Raw genomic sequence first — 12998 nt, forward strand, 5'->3', positions numbered from 1 at the left:
ATATATATATTGACGAACAAAATAAATGAATCACTAGATGATTCATTTGTAAGATGATTCACAAGAAAAAATTCCCAAAAAAACATCTTTATGATTCATTTTTAAGTAAATTAAGAAAAAATTCACTTTTATGACAATTTTAGTGAATAACAACAAAATCATTGTATAAATGAATCATCGAGATGTTTTTTTGAGAATTTTTTCTTGTGAATCATCCTACAAATGAATCATCTAATGATTCATTTTGTTTGTTCGCGAAAAAAATATGTAGAAAAAAAACTTCTTACCTTCCTACCAAAAATTTCATTCTTATTTGATTTTGACTCTCTCTCTCTCTCTCTCTCTCTCTCTCTCTCTATATATATATATATATATATATATATATATATATATATATATATATATATATATATATATATATATATATATATATATATCCTCCTTAATAAATGAAAGTTTTTTTGACACATGTCAATCTCTTATGAGTTTTGACACTTGTCATTTTGTAGTATTTTTAAATAAATGTTTTTTCCATTTGTCATTTTCTCATTTTTTATCTTTCTTAATTAATACATCATATTTACACCTTAATTAATAATTGTCTTAATTGAAAATAACCAATCAATTACAATATTACAACTCGTATAGTATTTAATATGTTTCATTTAAATTCAAATTTTAAATTTCAAATTTAAATAAATTTTTGTTTAAAACTTCATATTAATTTTTTTTTTTGTTTTATCCAACCCGTATAACATACGGGTTTCACAACTAGTATATATATAAAGGTCCAGGAAAATTATTTAACATCAACCCCAAAATAGGAACAAAGCGACAACTACAAATAAAGTTGTAATAACAGAATATGCAATTTATATTTATATTATATTATTCAACATTTAATGCGGTCTAATACTTAAATTATCCACTTATATCAAGTAATGTAGTAAGATCGCCACAAAAAAAAGGTATACTCCAGACAATTGTGAAAAGTAAATTACAAGATAACACAACAGAAACTGATCTTATAACACAATATACAATACACATCACAAATAAGAAATATCATCAAAAACAACAATCATATTCATATCATACCATTTTTACTTAACAATCTCTCCTTTCATAGCAACCGAAAGAGCAGCAAGATTTCCGTCTTTTTCCACAATCACTCCCGGCATAACCACAATCACTCCCGGCACAACACAAATTAATCCAGATAAAACCCCGGAAATCACCCACAAAAATGGTAGCATCCAATGTAATTGTTGGCCATTTTTCCCTTTCAAGAAAAAAGTTATATTAAGCGGAGTGAAGATGATCAACCCCATTAGAAAGTAGGGGATGAAAACTTGAAGTATGGGTTGACCGGTCAACATCCATAAGTTCTTGTACCATGGTCTTGTGAGTGTCACTTTTTCAATTTCTTTTTTTACCATCACATTTCCCATTAGACAACCAGTGAGATCGACTTTTACATCAGATTGATCCAAGAAGTTTCTCCAAGCTTCCGGAAGCGGCTTGTTGTTGCGTAAATGTTGGCAGATTGAGTAAACAACCGATCTTCCATGATCCATGGAAGCACTCTGGGAGCATGACGTGGCACGGATAACATCAACTTCATGGCATCTTAGAAACGGATTAAACTCCAACTTTTCAGATTCTTCTTTCGAGAGTGTTTCATCGATAGTTATCTCTCCGATTTCCACGTAAGGATATTCCCTTTCGTCCCATGGCTTTGTACAATCAAGCGCAACCTCATGTCCATTTTCGTCATTTGGCACTTCACGGACTTGAAACTGAAGAACATACCGGACTTTTTTAGAATTCACTCGACCAATAAAATCATCTTCTAGAAAAAGAAGCGGACGTTTGTCATTTTCGTCCCTCGGGATTGCACCGGTTTCAGGAGGAAGTATATCCGTGGGGTCCACTTTCCCGGAATCTTCATTTATTGTTTCATCGAAAGGTCTTAACTTAAACTTCACATACATTTCCTTTCCATCTTTGAACCTAAACAACCTACAAATATTGGAATAGTAATGGAGGTCGGCATAGGAATCAGCTTTTCTAATGGAATCCCACATTGCATCCCTTACATGAGGAGCATGTTTCACATGCTCTTCACGTGCCTGGGCCCCACACACCAACCATGAAGCAAAGTCACCAATGGTACGCGCGTGAAACGCTTTACCAGTCTTCAATGTCAAATCAAGAAGTGGAGAGTTTTCAGTATTTGAAAGTATTCTTATGGCTGCACCACGTGGATCAAGTCTGGCATCGTCATCTGAACTTAAGCAATTGCTATGCCGAAGAACAACGGAATAGCACATTCCAGGGGAGAAAATTTTGTGGTCTGGGAATCCAGGGATATTTTCATAAAGCTTTAAAGTTCCTTTTCCACACGCACCAATTCGATGGAAGTATCTTGCTTTTACTTTAAGGGTGACAGCAGCAAAGTTTGCAGCAAGGTTTCCAAGGACTTTTTTGTACTTTTGGTCCATTTCTTCGATTCTGTCATCTAAAACATGAGTCATGTTTTTAACCATGATCGGAGTTTGAGATCCAACAAAAACACCACCTGTTTTGAGGACTGAATTCATGGGAGCAATTGAAAGGGCACCAAGAATGACATTGGGCTCGATAACAGCGCCAGGTAGGACAACACCTTGGGATCCGATTACTGAGTTCTCTTGTATCTTCACATGTCCATATACATACCCTTTTGAGGTGTAAACCCCCGCGACAATCCGACTAAAATCGCCTAAATGGACGCCATCACCAATTGACACAAACTCCGGAAATGGAATCGGGTTGATTGCTCTTATAGAACAATGATGACCGATCTTTGCTCCTAAGAGACGAAGGTACACACAGAATGCTTCTGTTCCAGAAAGGAATTTTGCAAACTTTAAATGGCAGGAAGTGGATAAACGATTGCAAAACCACATGATGAAATGGTTTTTATGTTTTGCTTTTGAAAGGATATGAAGAAAAATGGAAGTAAGGAAAGTGAGGATGATGCCATGAGAGAGGTATGCTATTGCAATGGTGAAGGCAAAAGATAATGGGTTTGAAGGAATGTCTTTAAAGATGATGGCATATGCAAGAACATTGAAAGGAAGCCAATGAACAGATGCACATAAGCAAAGAAAGCTGAAGTGTTGCAAAGATTGAGGCTTTTGAAGTACCCAAAGGTAGATTATGTAACAAATGGCTGCAGATAGAGAGCTTACAAAACCAACCATGTAAATCCCAAGAATGTGGTAAAAAGGCTCATGTTTAACCTCTTGTAAGTTAATACCCTGCAATCGAGGTTCAGAAGTAAAAGTTATTATTGTCAACTTAAAAACAAATCAAGAAAAGAGATTAGTACATTAGTAAAACATACCATTTCAAGTTTAGGAATCTTGGAAACCTTAAATTCATGTTGACCACCTTTGACCGTTTGCAAGGCACGAATCTCAATCCCATCTTCTACAATGCTGCCTTTTTGAATTACAGCATAAGGACTAACACATGAGTTTTCCCCAATTCTGATTGGTCGAAAACTCACAACACCATTTTTGACTTCATGGCCTTGAATCAAAGCTCCTTCTGCAATCACTGCTCCATCTCCAATCGTGACTAAATACGGGTCCGTGATATCAATGGTGTCAAGCATCACGGAGGATCCAATCTTTGCTCCAAGCATCTCAAACCATAGCCTCACATACACTGTACCCTTTAAATACACCGCCATATTTCTAGATGCAATGTCTTGGACTTTGTATAATGTCCACCATTTCACAAAGTCGATTGACCACATGGATGTGTCAGGGGTAAGACCGTAATTAGGTTGAAGAAATGAGTTCCCAAATAGGGAGATGGTAACACATGAGGTAGACATGTAAAACATCCAAACAAGAGGGGCACATGCTAAGGAGAATAAGTAACCGAATTGGGTTTCATGGATTAGAGAGATGAAAGCAGAAACCGAAAGATAGATTGGGATTGTTAACAAGAACAAGATGTATACAAGACCAAAAAGATGGGAAACCCAAATACCAAACTTATGAATTGAAGAAGGTTTGATTGATGGTTTAACAGAACGTGTCTTGTACTCAAGGAGATTTGATTCAGGATGTGCTGACTCAGCACAAGATTTCCTTACAAGATCTTCCGCGAAATCTGCCAGGTCATCAATACAGGTGGCTGTGAAAATGTCGATTGCACCCACGGGAATCCCGAGAAAAGAAGAAAGCTTTTGAGCTGCTCTAACAACTCCAATAGAATCAATCCCATAACTTACAAGACTTTCTGTTTCCAATATGTTTCCAGTTTGAATTCCTGTTTGATCTGAAAGAAGTTTCTTCAAAAAGTTAACAATTTCTTTCTTAGATATAACAGAGACATCTTCTTTAATCACTTTCGGGGTATTTGATTGAATAAGAGATTGTTTCTGTGTGTATACTTTGATTACTTGCAACTTCCCGTCAGTGAACTGTTTTAAACATTCAAACCTTTTAATCTTCCCTGATGTTGTCTTACAAATGCTTCTTTCTTTAATAAACACAATTGAAGCAATTGTAATCCCATGCTCTTCTGCCACATGGGTTTGAATACGTTCCATTATTTCTTCATTGGGAACCGAATTCCCTCGAACCTCTGAAATTACAACTAACCCCATGTCTGAATTTTCAGGTGTCATTACCCCTTTACCTGATAATATCTCTTCAGGAACACCTACAACTGCACAACAACCAGGTCGTATAAACTCAGATGAGGACTCAACCGTCTTTTCAATATCTGAAGAGTATATATTCCTTCCAGAAACAATAATCATATCCTTTATCCTCCCTGTGATAAATAACTTCCCATCAATAATCCTTCCCAAATCGCCACTCCGAATGTACAATTTCCCAAAATGCCCTTCAAGTTGGTTGCCAAAAGTTTTCTGACTCAACTCCTCCATCGCCCAATACCCAACACCCGCACTTAAACTACTCACCCAAATCTCCCCTTCTTTCCCATTTTCTTTATGTTCTTCACCTGTCTCAGGGTCAACTATTCTAATATCCACGTCAGCATCATTTGAATTCACAAACCCACAACAAATCCTTCCTTGCCAATCTTGAAAAATCGGTTCCCCATTTCCAAACGCACAACTAATGTAAACCGAATTCTCAGCCATTCCATAACCAGGAGCCATCGCCTCTTGAGAGAGCCCAAACCCCTGAGTCAACTCGATAAACCGTTTTAGGGTTTTGGATCTCACAGGTTCAGCAGCCACCATGAGAAAAACCATGGAAGAAAGATCGAGTTTCATGATCTTTTCCTTCGTGGACACCAATCTTCTTATCAAAAGCTCAAAAGCAAAATTCGGTCCAGCACTATGAGTAGCACGAAACTTACTCATGGTGTGGAGCCATAACATCGGGTTTTTGATGAAAGTTAATGGAGAAAAGAGTACACCTGTTCCACCACTAACCATTGAAGTAAGAAACCCACCAATGAGCCCCATGTCATGATACTGAGGTAACCAACTTACAAGAATTGTATTTGATGTACTTTTGTATACCTTACGCATCAACTTCACGTTATGAACAAGTCCCCCATGTGTAATCATGACCCCTTTCGCATCGCCAGTTGACCCAGATGTGAATTGAAGAAAGCACAAATCTTTTGGAAGAATCTTATTTTCTTTCACTAGTATATCATCATAGTTGATGTCATCACCACCTTTAAAGTTCTTGATCCAAGAATCAGTATGCAACCATGGGAGATTAGGCCAGGAGGGTAAGTTCTTTGTTTTCCTTGTTAACATAATCTTGTTTTTTGCAGAATTTGCTTTGACAAACACATGGTAGCTGAAAGTTGATAAGATTGCAACTGCTTTTGTTTTTTTGGCAATGTTTTCAATATGAAGAAGTGATTGGCCTCCTGTTTGTGATGGGTCAGGAGGAATGGCGGGAACTGGTATAACTCTTGCTCTCAAGCAACCAAAAAAGGCATCAATGAATTCTAAGCCAGGTATGTACACTAGAAGAACTCTATCTCCAGGTTTGATATTTGGCTTAGTGTTTGTTAAAAGCTTGTGAGCAATATGGGAAGCATTAGCATTTAGCTCTTTGTATGTTCTTCGAGCTATTGTTTCTCCTTTATCATTTATCCAAATGTAAAGTGTCTTATTTGTAATGCGTTCGTGGTTCCCCCAGTGTCTTAGATAACCATCGATAGATATGATATCTGGAAAGTTTACACCTGGTTCTTCATCTAGTTGTTTGGCAATCCAAGAATGATTATCTGATTTCATAGCGAACAATCTCTGCAAGATATTGGATTTTATTAGTTAAAAAGTTTTTGATTTTGGAGCTGTTTAGTGGTTAATATCTTGAATTTTGTACCTTAATGTATGGGAATTTGGGCTCTGGATTGTCAGTGGCAAAATGCTTTATAACTAGAGAAAGAGCATATGATGAATTTCTTTCTGTTAGCTCAAATGCCATTAGCCCTCCGACATAGAAAGTGTTGTTTTGACCTTGGAGTTGGTGTTCCAGTTTCTCATAAAACCCATCCTTCATTTCTGCATTTGATTCAACAACTTTGGGAAGTTTTTCCAGGAAGTATAAAATGGAAACCAAGATAACCTACCTTGACTGTTGACATGAGGGAAGTACTTGAATCTTCTTTGTAAAATTACTTTCTCCACCTTGCCCCCGATACTTGTGGCTGCATCAATTGCAAACTGAATGACATTTTGGCCCACAATATTAGTTGAATTACCATAGGACCAAAACAGGAATATATTGGTGTCTGGGTAGAATCTTTGCATCGCAACAGGATTGCCTATTGTTTTTGGATCATCCATGAACTCCTGGAAGTAATAAAACCCAGCTGGAATATGCTCCAATCCATCTATCTTCAATACAGTGGTATAGTAATCGATAGTCTCCACTTTACCAAATAATTCTTTCTCAAAGTCACTTAAATCCATAACCTCATTTACAGTTTCTTCTGAAACAAACAACAAAATGATTAATCAAAGAAACCCTGGTTAATTAGAACTAGTACAAATTGACAATTGACAAACCTACCTGTTGTTTTTGAAGGCGATCTATAGGTTTTTCCATTTTGTAAAGGGAACGAACCAGAGACGATGAGTTTATCGAATTCCATATGTTGTGTTTCACCATTGACGATTTTGGCTTTGATTTCAATGGTGTTACCTTTGCGATTGACTGATAATACTTGCGTATTACAATGAATTTGTACGGGAAGCTTTTTACTTATCTTATCCCAAACGCTCGTATACCCACCTTTAAATCGCCTGATCTTTCCCGCCATTGAAGTCCTTGTGAACTCGTGAACATAAGCATAGGGCATATCCTGCACAAATCCGTAACCAGAAGCCGTGAATCCATAGGCAACAGATTTAGGAACTGATATAAGTCCGTTAGATTTGAGAAACAAAGGAGTTGGTTCTGAAGCAATATCGCTGACTGCGTGCACTCCTATTCGGCCTGTGGCGTTGGTTTCATCCTGAAGTTTGAAGGTTAGGGATATGATGGAGATGTAATCGTCTACGACTTTTGTGTCGCCGTATTTTCCGGTGGTGTCGATGACGGCAAATTTATGAGTGTCTAATTCCTCTGTTTCAGCTCCGATTTCTTTGGCGAGGTGGAAGATGGTTGGAGCACTATTTGCAGCTAGAACTTGACCTCCCAAATCGTATATCTTCCCTGTTCAAATGGTTTAATAAATTGTTTAGTTTGAAATGATGTATATACATACAAATACAAGTTACAACCAATTTGCTTGAAAATATTTTACAAAGTAAAACTAGACATCATAGATTCATAATACGGGCTATATGACAGTATAACGCCCTATCGTTAATCCATTGGCCTAATCTGAATTTGTTGGAAATAAACAATTTGTTTTATCCTAGTCTATTAATATAATTAGTCACAGTCTACTAAATGTCAAATTTTATTATAGTATTTAATGAAATTTGCATATACTTATGGTTTATTTTTACTTTTTTTGCAGAAGACTTTCAATTTCAAAATCAACAGAAGACCCTAACAAATAATAAGATATAAAGGGTGAAAATAGATTTGAGAGGTGTACCCACATAATTAATATAAAGCCTATTGTTCTGTAGGAAAAAAAAACATTGGCTTGTTGATAGCTTTAACTAATTAGAAATAAAAGTTGATGCGTGTATATATAAAAGTCGTTTTGTTTAGAATTTGGAAGCATGCACTTTCCTAAGAACATGCCAATTAGCTAAGCGTCATTAGTAGTTCATTCTCAAAAGTTGTTTATTTTAGGCCTGATAATTGGGTTGGGTTTGGATTGGTAGGTTGACGGGTTAGAAAACATAAACTCAATTCAACCCATATAATATATGGGTTGACGGGTCACGTGTTGGTGGATTGGAAAACTCAACCCAACCCAACCTATATAACCCGTTTAATAAATAAGCAACACATCTTAAAAAATGTGGTTTTTTCAACTTAAATTCATAAAATGATTAAAGTAATAAACATAAAAAAAGTTTTTCAACATAAATTATAAAGTCAATAACATCAAAATAAAAATGAAAAATGAAAACTTTCATAGAAAGTGAATGTACCCTTCGTTTGTGACCCGTGAAAATAACATGTATTTTTTCTTTTTCGGATTAACGAATCGCAAATGCAGATTAGTCACATACGAATACGGAAGGAATCCAATGATACAGAATATTACGAATACGAATAAAAATCAAATTTCATTAATAATTATATACGGGTTGGCTGGTTGACCCGCAAACCCAAACATACAACCCAACCCAACCCATAAAATAAACGGGTTGGTGGGTTGACGGATTGATAGGTCAAAAATCTCAACCCAAACTCGTCTATTTTCGGGTTGGGTCAGTGTCCGATTACGGGTTGGGTCGAACGTTGTCACCTCCAATTTATTTCAAAAGGTGTGGAGAGCCATTTTATTTCAAATAAAAATCACATAAGCATAAATTTTTTTTTAATTAAGATCCCGTTAATGTATGATTTGGAATTTGCTGATCCAAATGAATAACCGGACACAAAAAGAATTAAAGAAAACCTGAATGCCAATTTCGAAGTCATTTATGTTTGGAGTAAGTAGGCTAAGGGTTTAGGGACGGATATTTTATAGGGCCAGGAGGGGTTGTGCTTTTATATATATATATATATATATATATATATATATATATATATATATATATATATATATATATATATATATATATATATATATATATATATATATATATATATATATATATATATATATATATATAATAACAATTAATAAAGTTTTTTTTTTCTTTTAGTTCGTCACGAACATTTAAGGATATTTAAATCATCATGACCGGTTATGATCATATCTATTTGTGTAATTAAATGGATGTAAATCTAATGATTAGAAAGTATACCTTCAATATCTACCGATTCACACATGCCACCTACACACCCATGTTTCTCAATAACAGTCACATTAGAGTAACCAAGTTTGCATAATGCATAGGCGGCCGATAACCCACTGGGGCCCGCCCCAATAATCCCAATCCTTGTATCTATTTGAAAGAAAGGATGCAACTTCGAGAATCGATCATCTATCGCTGCATCCATCTCCATATTTTCCTAGTAATATCTGAATATTCCTGATCATGCAAACACATTAATTACAAAAATGATAAAGGTTCATGTCCATCTAACCACTAGACATGCTATTATATACTTGATTTACATTTCACATGTTTTATTGTGGCCAACTCAGAGTTAAATTCTTTTGAAAAAACATTTGCTTTGAGTCTTGACATATGATAATAAAAATATTTGAGGAGCCTATTTCATATCATTTTGTGTGTCTTTGAGACACATATAAATGGATAGAAATGAGTGAACACATCCGTATGTGTCCCATTTTGTACATCATGTATTAGGATCACGAAATGGAAATGAAATAAGAAGCAAGCTAAGATTATGATACCTTCAAGAAGCAAGCAAATATGCAGAAAATAACCCCAAATATATCTGCAAAAAGTAGTTTGTGTAAGCTTCTTTCAGTCCATGAGATGGTTTTTATTTCTTATCATATACATCTCGTGAAAAAACTTGTATATATTTCAATAGGCAGTTAGTTAAAAACTGGGTTTGGACATAATACGCAATAATTAACGTATTTAATTCAATACTTGATTAAGGCTTGGAACTTAGAAGAAAGTTTCCATATATGATCAAATTAATGGTCACATATGTTGAAGAATTCAATAAATTAGACTTTAACTACGCCATTTATTTCAACATTCTAGCAGTTTGATTAGTCTAACATGTGACTTTATTAACTACAAGAGAGAACAAACACATGCAGAATTGGTCTCCGACTGTTATATAGAGTTTTTAACCAAAATAGGGTTATTAAAAAAACTATTTATCAATGTATTATAGTTCCAAAAATATTTCTTATTATCTTTTTACTTTAAATACCTTTTTTTAAAACTTTTTTACTATCTTTTTAATTTTATTTTTAATATAAGTTTTTTTTCTTGTTTTTTAAAATCATTTTTTTAAGTGTAGATGAATATAATGAATATAAACGTAATATATAACAACTAATATTTTTGTGCTATTATTTCTATAACACAATTATATATTCTAGTAACAAATGTTTTTTTACTGTTATATAATCGTATATTTAGATTATCTTTTTTCTGTTGTTTTGATCAAAGTTTTTTTTAAACAAAAAGGAAACAACATGACTATATATAAAACTTTAAAATGGAAATACTAAGTCGTAAAAAGATTTGAAAAACCATTAGGTTTATTTTAAAAAATAATTGTAAAAATTCGGTATAATTAATATGGCGCAAACTTATTATTTTGCTTCATTAGACGTCTATTTGTTTGATTTTTTTTAGCGTTTCTATAGGTTTTTTCTAAGTTAAAAAAATCAAAAAAACATCGTCATCACTATAGAAACACTAAAAAAATCGAACAAATAGGCATCTAATGAACCAAAATAATAAGTATGCTATGCGCTAGATTAGTTATACCGAATTTTTACAATTATTTTCTAAAATAAACCTAATTGTTTTTCAAATCATTTTACGACTTAGTATTTCCATTTTAAAGTTTTATATATACTCATGTTGTTTCCTTTTTGTATAAAAAAAACTTTGATCAAAGCAACTGAAAAAATGTAATCTAAATATAAGATCATATAACAATAAAAAAAACATTTGTTATTCTTATATATAATTATGTTATAGAAATAATGGCACAACAATATTAGTTGTTATATATTACGACATATAATATATCATAATGAGATTAATTAAGATATTTTTTTATAAGACATGTAGTTTTATATATATATATATATATATATATATATATATATATATATATATATATATATATATATATATATATTTGTATGTTCGTTATATTTATCTACAATTTAAAAAAAACTGATTTTAAAAGACAAGAAAAAACTTATATTAAAAATAAAATTAAAAAAACAGTAAAAAAAATTTAAAAAAAGATATTTAAAGTAACAAAGATAATAAGAAAAACTGCATAATAGAAGTAAAATAAAGAACACACTATTTTGGTAAATAATTTTAAAACTATACTAGATTGGTAAATAGTTTTTTATATAACCCAAATTCAAATCATCATCATCCTAAATTTATTTTCGCTCCTTTGGATGCTTTTTGTGCTAACTAGCTACTATGTTAGTGCAGTCGAACCGTGTTGCAACTTACATACTACAAAAAACCTTTCAATTATCATTTTTTGGTATTTCATAAAAGAGTAATATTTTTAAGAAATAGAAGAATAATATTTTTTAAGAAATCATGTTGTTTGATTTTGTTATCAACGAATAGTAGAGAGTTTACAAAATACGATCCCTACATGTACCCTAATTTACCAAGAAGTAAAGTAATTTTATAAGCTTAATGGCACTTCAAACAAATCCATTTTCAAAATTAATGCATGATGTGGGTATTTGGACTTTGGTGATAGTTTTTAAAAAACTAATCCTATTTTCGTGAAGAGGAGGGTTGAACGGATTGTGAAGAATGCATTAACGAATAAAAGTAACATACATGGTTTCATGCAATAAAATATTTATTTTGATTATAAAGCAGAAGAAAAAAAAAAAAGAATCCTGAACTTACATCGATCATTCAGAGCCAAGAAGCATCATCTGAGCAGAAGGATTTGGTGAGATGGAATGAGCAATGAGACGCACAGAACCAACATACATATAGAGGAGGAAGATGATAGAAACACGTCGAAAAAAACAACTCATGCAGACGTATACCCATAGGAATATCCATGCATGCATCATGGAATCCTTCCACCTTACGTATATCCGCTTCCATGGAAGTAAGGTTTCAAGTTTTTTGATGAATTTAATACTTGAATTTGATTCTTGATGGGATTCACTGAAATTTTAATTAGTTTGAAAAAGAAATGCAGAATATTTGGGGAGCATATGCTGCAGGCCCAACAAAAATTAATGGTTGCCTCAAATAGAAAGGCACACACATTGAGACACCAAGAAAGAGACACACATAAGTACATCCATTAGGGATTGATTTCTTGATGTTGATCTTTTCAGAGTCCCTACGGATTCAAATTCAACAGTGGGGTTTAGCGTTAAATAATCTTTGATTTGTTGTTTCTCAAATGGATTTGTTACAAGTTGGAGGGTTTATTTTTTAAATTTTACTAATATGGAAGTTCTAGGTCTCTTGATAAATCAAATAGGGTATTAGAGTTTAATTAGGTTTTTCGGTTTGTAATTATGGTTTTGGGAGAAGCAAATTGGATCAAGAAAAACTGGACCAAAACTTGTGAACTTTTATAAATGGGCCACGTTTTTACATGTTTTTTTTAGTTTGTATTGTTCTATGTGCGCGTATTAATAAACTTAATTATTTGTTTTACATCACTTTAATGAAAAATGTATTATGG

General features: G+C 33.4%; 1 protein-coding gene across 3 annotated transcripts; it reads right to left on the minus strand.

Annotated features, from left to right (window-relative positions):
- Positions 1-997: 997 nt before the first annotated feature.
- Positions 998-9646, minus strand: LOC111890232 (uncharacterized). Of its 3 annotated transcripts, none has more exons than XM_023886389.3 (6): positions 9446-9646; positions 7077-7721; positions 6634-6993; positions 6387-6583; positions 3392-6307; positions 998-3305 (listed from the first exon to the last, which is right to left on the minus strand). In XM_023886389.3, exons 1-6 carry the CDS (start codon positions 9639-9641, stop codon positions 1104-1106), a joined length of 6516 nt encoding a protein of 2171 aa, XP_023742157.3. In that variant the 5' UTR covers positions 9642-9646; the 3' UTR covers positions 998-1103. The 3 variants fall into 3 exon arrangements, with proteins under 3 accessions (XP_023742157.3, XP_023742158.3, XP_023742156.3); XM_023886390.3 differs by having other exon boundaries at positions 6387-6565; positions 6634-6996; XM_023886388.3 differs by having other exon boundaries at positions 6634-6996.
- Between the last annotated feature and the right edge of the window lie 3352 nt (positions 9647-12998).

This window comes from Lactuca sativa, chromosome 6, assembly GCF_002870075.4.
Source record: "Lactuca sativa cultivar Salinas chromosome 6, Lsat_Salinas_v11, whole genome shotgun sequence".
NCBI lineage: Eukaryota > Viridiplantae > Streptophyta > Magnoliopsida > Asterales > Asteraceae > Lactuca > Lactuca sativa.